At 35.5% G+C, this 7,821-nt stretch overlaps 1 protein-coding gene across 1 annotated transcript; it reads left to right on the top strand.

Moving 5' to 3' along the window:
* The first annotated feature begins 5,013 nt into the window (after positions 1-5,013).
* Positions 5,014-6,575, top strand: LOC144551184 (putative glycosyltransferase 7). The gene has a single exon (XM_078299048.1). It carries the CDS (start codon positions 5,113-5,115, stop codon positions 6,409-6,411), a length of 1,299 nt encoding a protein of 432 aa, XP_078155174.1. The 5' UTR covers positions 5,014-5,112; the 3' UTR covers positions 6,412-6,575.
* Positions 6,576-7,821: the final 1,246 nt, after the last annotated feature.

Here is a 7,821-nt window from a genome sequence, read left to right as displayed (position 1 = left end):
AACCTTACTTTTAGGCTTTATGTTTGAGATTTGTATTATATCCATCCAGTCGCTGCATACACTGCACAGATCCCATGCCCAATGTATATTTCTTACACGCAATACAAAGATAATAATGAACAGAACGTATTTTACAAACTAGGAAGGTATAGTGTATGAATAAAACCCGTTAAGGGTATACCCGCCCGTACCCGCCCGTACCCGCCAGCTAGGGTACCCGTGCCCGAGCCCGGGTATGGGTCGGGTACTCGGGTATGCGGGTACGGGCAAAAATCGGACCGGACCCGTTATTTTGGACCAATACCCGACCATACCCTACCCGAGTTTACCCGTACCCGACTAAACCCGTACCCGAGTACCCGTACCCGTATACCCGAGTTACTGTTCATCCCATTTCAAAATTCAAAAATTCTGATTTTTTTCCCCCCAAACCAACAAAAAAAACCAGAAAAAAAGGAAAAAACCAGAAAAAAACCAAAAAAAACCAAAAAAAACAAAAAAACCAGAAAAAAAAACAGCAAAAAAATAAAAATAAAATAAATACCCGTGCCCGCCCTACCCGTACCCGTACCCGCCTTACCCGTCAAGGGTACACGGGTAAGGGTATAGGGCGGGTAGGGTATGGTTTTTGAAAACTATACCCGCCATACCCGTACCCGAATACCCTTCTACCCGAGTATACCCGTACCCGAGTTGTACCCGTACCCGAGTCGGGTATACCCGGGGTACCCGTACCCGCCCGAGTATTAGAACACTAGGAAGGTATTGCAACAAGAGCAAAATACTGTATGAAAATAATAAAAATTATCTAATGGCATTACAAGTAATCATTACAAAAATAGAAGAAATCCATATCAGCACTCCATTGCTTAATAATATTTGAATCATGATCTTATGTGATAAAAAAACATGCATGCATATATGTGGGATCTGTATCCTCTCAGGTACTTGTAGAGAATTTCCTTCGCTTTACAGTTTGAGATTAAATTCAGACAATTTGAGATTCGGACTAGGGCAAGGGCAGTGTTATTGAGTTTTGAGATTCGTGCCAAGTTAAAAAGAACGGTCCAGATCCTCTAATTATAAAAGACAATGGAGGATGTGAATTCATATATGTGTATGCATATAGAGTAAAAATATTGCATGTTGATAACTAGAGTTATTTGAGTGGAGGTAAAAAGAGAATTCTTATCATCACTCTTACTGTCTTGTACATGAGATATGTCTCGTCGTTCTTTTACTTTATTTATCTATCAAAAATAAACCTCAAATAAATTGTTTAACATGTTTCAAATGATAAATTCAAATCTATCAATTTGATTAGTGATACAATTATATGTTAATTTGTAAAAATAATAATAATTCATTTACTATAAAATCAACGGGCATTTTTATTAAAACCCTAAAAAAAAGATTTTTACAAAAGTACCCCTGGATTCATATTTTTTTCAAAACTGTCCCAACCGCCCGTCCTATGGGTGGTCCACACTCCTAGGAGACTGCCCCTCTGCTGGGCGGTCCTCTATTTTTTTATTTTTTTTTAGAGAGAGATCTTAATATTTTTCATTTAAATAATTTTAGTTTTTTTGGTATATTTATGAGTGATGTCGTAACTCTTTATAACTTTGATTTGATTTGTCAGTTTGATATCACAAGTCTAAAGATAGCACTAATTAAGGACTTGGCATTCATTCTTAATAATCTATTTTATTCAAATATACATAAGGAAATATGGTTAGATTGCATCAATGATGTCAACTTTTTTTTTAGAGAATAATTGGAGAGCGAGAGAGAGAGAATAATTGAATTATTTGATTATTGTCAACATATACCATTTGCTTGAATAAGCAAATGCACACAATAAATAGTAAATGCATTTTAAAATAATTATATGGATAATTCTTGAATAATCTCTCAAGTTTTTGACTAAACAAAATACCGATCGTTGCATATCTATCGTTGATAAAAAAAAACTTAAACTGAATTTTTGAGCCACTAAACGACGTTTTTTTACAATTCTGATGCTTTGGATGCCCGAAAGATTCGGATCCATCTCGTTCCCCCCTTTCTGAAAAGTGGTCATATGCGCAAATCCAACTTTCTTAGCCAAAGTTATGGTTGTTTAAAGTTTTTTCAAAAGCTGAACTTTGAAAATTCATAACTGATTGTAGAAAAATCTAAATAAATTGAAATTTGTATCAATTATGTGTATTTTTGAATGCTCTACATGTTGGTATAATTACTTTTGCAGTTTGGTCCCTATATCAGTCTAGACTTGCTGATTTATCAGCAGATGTCAAATTTGATGTTCATAGTGCATTGCACTATACCAGTGGCCTTTGCTTAGTGCTTGACTGCTGAGTTTGGACTTGGTACCATACCAGAGATTAGTCTAGGGTGCTTTGTGCATAAACAAAGATCTAATTTGAGGTTTGAATATATTTTAGTAGTTCTAAACTATTGTTTTAGTATCAGAAATAAAGAAAAGAAGATCAAAGCTCCAAGATATCATTTAATCAAAAATTTTGAAATATCAACAAGCTGTCAGAACTTGGAAATTTTTGAATCAAGGCCAAATCCTTAATTAGTGTTATCTTTAGACATGTGATATCCAACTAACAAATCAAATCAAAGTTATAAAGAGTTACGACATCACTCATAAATATATCAAAAAAACTAAAATTATTTAAATGAAAATATTAAGATCAATCTCTCTCTCTCTCTCTCTAAAAAAAATAGAGGACCGCCCAGCAAAGAGGCGGTCAGGTCCCTAGTGGACCGCCCATAGGACGGGCGATTGGGGCAGTTTTGAAAAAAATATGAATCCGGGGGCACTTTTATAATTTTTTTTTTTTAGGGTTTCATTAAAATTGCCCGTAAAATCAAGAGGTAATTTTTTTTTAAAAAAAAATGAACATAATTAAGTGAAATTCTAAACCATTACATGCCATCTAATATTACATCACTTGACTTTATACTAAACAAACTTGAAATTAACAAATTTGTCATCTAACCATCACTTGTAAAATAAATAAAATCACTTTAGACTCATCGTTGAAAGCAGATCTGATTGATTTTGAGACTATATGTGTGTGTAGTAGTATTTGAAAAATAAAATAAATTCGTCGTTGTGTATATTAACATTAATGCATTGCATGATAAAAATTACATGTATGCCACTCTCAAAAAGCATGTCGATAATGTACATAAATAAAAAAGATAACTCTATTGATATGTACAATAGATTATAGTTGGAGGGTACAATTGTTTTTTGTTTAAGACTGATAGTCAAATATAATACAATGTGAATATTTGGAATTATACTTAATTTACTAACAAAATGGTTATTAACTAAGAATAACTGATTATTATCATCTTTCAAATCCTGTATGTTTTTTTGTGTTAATATAAGATTCAATACCATTGATTGTACTTTTCAACACATTTCAAAATTCCAAACTCTACAAACTTCCATTTCTTTTTAAGTCAAATTTATACATGTTCTTCAAAACTATTTTAAATTTTGTATTCCTCCTCGAACTCTTTAATATATTATATTTGTTCTTCCACTCTTCTTTGTATTTTATATTGGTTCTTAAAACTTTTTTTTGCATGTTTATTTGTTCTTAGAACTAACAAAATAAAATTGACACTAGTTAAAATGCACAAACAGTCTCTGTCAATTGACGAACTAACCTCACTGATACTCTCATAGCAGTGGCTGCGAACACATCTCTCTTTTGAAGTACATAATAGGAACTGTCAAGTAGAAAAATACGTAATAAATGAAAGTCATAAAATTAGTTTCATCGACAAAATTAGTTGGTGAGAATCACCTTTCGTCTAGTGTCAAAACTAATGACTTGGTGTGAGAAGTCACAAGTTTGAAATTCAATGAAATATTTTTTTTTTACGGATATAAAATAGTTGAGTGATTTAACTTCTAACTCCTACTCAAAAAAGAAAGAGGAGGTATGACAGTTAATTAGAAAAAAAAAATCTTAAAAATCGAGAATTCGATTTCATCTCACAACTTCACGACCCCGCAATTTTTTTTTTTTTTAAAAAGAAAAAACTTTACTTACACACAGAGAGTTATGGCAGAAAATACAAATAAAGATATCATTTTTTTTCTTGAGTAAATAACAAAATTATACATTAGTCTAATAATTAATTCAAAATATGCACTTCTAATTACAAGAGCATACTATAAATTCATCAACTTAGGGACTCCCAAAAATAAAAAGTTTTTTTGACGGAGGCATTAATAAAATTATGGCCCGTAGTAATAAACCCATAAAATTACCGTAAAAATCACAATGTTTCAATGGTTATCAAATTATAATCAATTTTTGATCTAGTAGTAAAACAATACTTTTTGCGTAAGAAAATTGTATGTTCGAAATCCAAATGAGAAAGAATTTTTTTTATAAACATTAAATAGTTAAGTTGCTTGATCTTCAACTTTTATTCAAAAAATAATTACCAAATGCATCTCTGTTTTGAAATACATAATAACAGATATAAGTAGAAATATACAAAATCGAAGAAATTTTTTTAATAAGACTAATTTTGTCAATACTATTAGCTGGTGACAAGAAATACAAAATGATTATTTTATCGAGTATATAACAAGAAGATACACTAGTCCAATTAATTAATTCAAAATATACACTTCAAATTTACTACGAGAGCTAGCATACCGTCGCAACTTGCAAATCGGGACTAGATGCACTCAATCATTTTCCTTCAAATACCGTATATATCCAACTTGAGAAGTTGTAGATATACTAGGTCCGTTGTAGTAAACCTGTTAGAGATACTAATGGACGCCCATTGGGTACAACTCATTGGAGAGAATGAAACAAGCAAATGTACCTTTTCCCTGCCTTCCTCTTCACTTTTCTGGTATCGGTATTCGAAGTTATATTCACACTTGAAAGTTGAAACGGCTCGCAAGTCGCAACACACCGGTGTAGTAAAACCAAAATCCCCTGTACACGTGTCGCTCTCTCAAACCCTTTCCTTCTCCCTTTGCACCCTTTTCCTCCTCCTCTGTTCACCCAAATGTAGCAACATGCAAACCTCTCCTCCCCTTCTTTAACCTTACCAATGGGGCGCTCAACTACCAAACCATCTGCTCTCATCGATGGCCTCGTCTTCACTGCTGGTGCCTTTGTTGCTCTCTTAATTTTCCTCGGCCTTTATTCCTTCTTCTCTCCCGATCCTATCCCCAACCGCCTCTCCTCCATCTCTTTCCCCTTCTCTTCTTCTCGCACTGATCAAACCCCACCTGATCCCCCGGACCAAACCTTCTATGACGACCCTTTTCTTACCTACACCATTGACAAACCTATATCAAACTGGGACGAGAAGCGCAGTGCATGGCTTAAACTCCACCCTTCCTTCTCTAGCAAAACAGAGCGTGTACTTATGATCTCTGGTTCACAGCCAACACCATGCCCGAGCTATGAAGGTGACCACCTTCTTCTCCGTTCTTTAAAAAATAAAGTCGACTACTGTCGTCTCCACGGCATCGAACTATTTTATAATACAGCACTTCTCAATCCGTCGATGCCGACTTTCTGGGCAAAGATTCCTGTAATTCGTGCGGCGATGCTGGCTCATCCGGAGGCAGATTGGGTCTGGTGGGTTGACTCGGATGCCATATTTACTGACATGGACTTCTTCCCGCCTCTGGCCCGGTATCGGGCACATAATATGGTGGTACATGGTTGGCCAGAGCTGGTCTATGAGATGAAATCCTGGGTCAGCCTCAATGCCGGCGTGTTCATGATCAGAAACTGCCAGTGGGCCCTTGATTTCATGGACGAGTGGGCCTCGCTGGGCCCATCTTCGCCGGATTATGAGAAGTGGGGCAAAATCCTTACAACCACCTTCAAAGACAAGGTGTTTACAGACTCCGACGACCAGTCGGCGCTCGTGTACCTGATCCTTACAGGAAAGGGGGGTTGGAGGGACAAAATATATTTAGAAAATGAGTACTACTTCGAGGGCTATTGGATCGAGATTGTGGGTCGGCTCGAAAATATTTCGGCACGGTACAATGAAATGGAAATGAATGGCCCGGCAGTGCTAAGGCGGAGGCATGCAGAGAAAGTGTTTGTGTCCAATGCAAAACAAAGGGATGCTCAGCTGGGGAAAGAGAAGGGGGCAATTAATGGTCCCAAGGGGTGGCGGCGACCATTTTTGACGCATTTTACAGGATGCCAGCCATGCAACGGTGAAAGAAACAAGCAGTATTCTGGAGATAATTGCACTGAGGGAATGTACAAGGCCTTGAACTTTGCTGATGATCAGGTTTTGCGTATTTACGGTTTTCGTCATGCTAGTCTGCTTAGTGGCGTTGTGCAACCGCTGCCGTTCAATTATCCCCATGTAGGGAGGTGAATTGAGAGGATTGGATTGTGATTTAGGATGGCTTGCTAATAGTGTTGTGATCCAGTGTGAGCTGAATGTATTAATAAAAAACTGGATTGCCATTTATGGAGCTGTTATGTATGTACTAGTAAGAATCAGTCGGCCTTGTGTCAATATTTTAAATCTTGTTTTGCGTTACAAATTAGGGGTGAAAAGAGATCGGATACGGATCGGATAGGGGTAAAACCATTTCTGTATCCGTATTACCGTATTTTTTTTGGATACAGATCGGATATTAGATATCTGTAGATATATACATAAATATGTTCATAATATACATTAAACTTGGTATATATTTACTATTTCGATATAGATAATTAAAATTCAATATCATATCCGTACCACTATCCGCACGGATATTAGAATATCGGATATCTGTATCTAATTTTCACCCCTATTTACAATGCATGTTTCTTTTGTCCTGAAAAAAAAAAATTCAAAATCAGTAGATATTTTATCCTCATTTAATGAAACGGAAAACAAATATAATTGAATTAAGGTTTCTTAGTAAATACTAATGAGGTAAAGTAATGTATGTTAATTAGCCGAATGAAATTTAACAACCATCAGTATCAGTACCACCTGAATTATGGTACTGGTGCTGGTACAGTTCTGATGAGTATTCTGTACTGGTTCTGGTAATTAAAGGCAGGGCAAATTAGTAAATTAAATATCTTCTTAAAATCTTACCAAAATAGCAAAATAAGAATCATTGGATCAAAACCTAAGGTACCCTGAATGTCATGCAGTTAGCTTCCAAAAAATGTAAAATTTGGTGTTCAAGCACATTTTAATAGTACCACTCTGTATGAACATTTGTTTGGACTGGTAATATTAGAAGCATAGCCGCCTCTATAATATAACCATGCATCATTTGTTGCTGTTTCTCCATCTTCAAGCATTTCATAATTCTCTCTCTTTTGACAATTCCGTTTCACTTAGGCCCAATTTTACTGGACCTCTTAATTAGGGATAAAAAAAAATCCAAGAGAGATCTCACTGAGCCCAAGTCTGAAGTCTGAGCCCCCTTAGTTGCTAAATGTTTTTGTACTCTGTCAGAATTCAGAAGGAACATTTATAATTGTTTGCTAATAACTTTGGAATAACTACAATTGTCTATAAAAATTATACCTTGAATCTCTCACTGCATGCGCCACAACTTATAGGTGGCAATACATTGGTTGCTAAACTTTTTGTTAGAAAAATAACCAGCTTGGTCTAGGCATGTGCAGTCTAATTTTACATAAAAGATTTTGGTTGTGCTCTGGATATGTCTATGGCGTAACTAAGTTCTTATCTCTTGTATTTAACAGAGCGGTACACATCCATTTCAAAAAGCTATAGGATCTGTACCGGTCTAAAAATGTGCACCTTTTGTCA

Source organism: Carex rostrata, chromosome 3 (assembly GCF_964058835.1).
Source record: "Carex rostrata chromosome 3, lpCarRost1.2, whole genome shotgun sequence".
Classification (NCBI taxonomy): Eukaryota; Viridiplantae; Streptophyta; class Magnoliopsida; order Poales; family Cyperaceae; genus Carex; species Carex rostrata.
Note: the sequence above shows the minus strand (reverse complement) of the source record. Positions and strands in the feature narration are given on the sequence as shown.

What these genes read in the sequence shown, in the direction of transcription:
- LOC144551184 (XM_078299048.1), top strand. Translation starts at nt 5,113, where the DNA reads ATGGGGCGCTCAACTACCAAACCATCTGCTCTCATCGATGGCCTCGTC.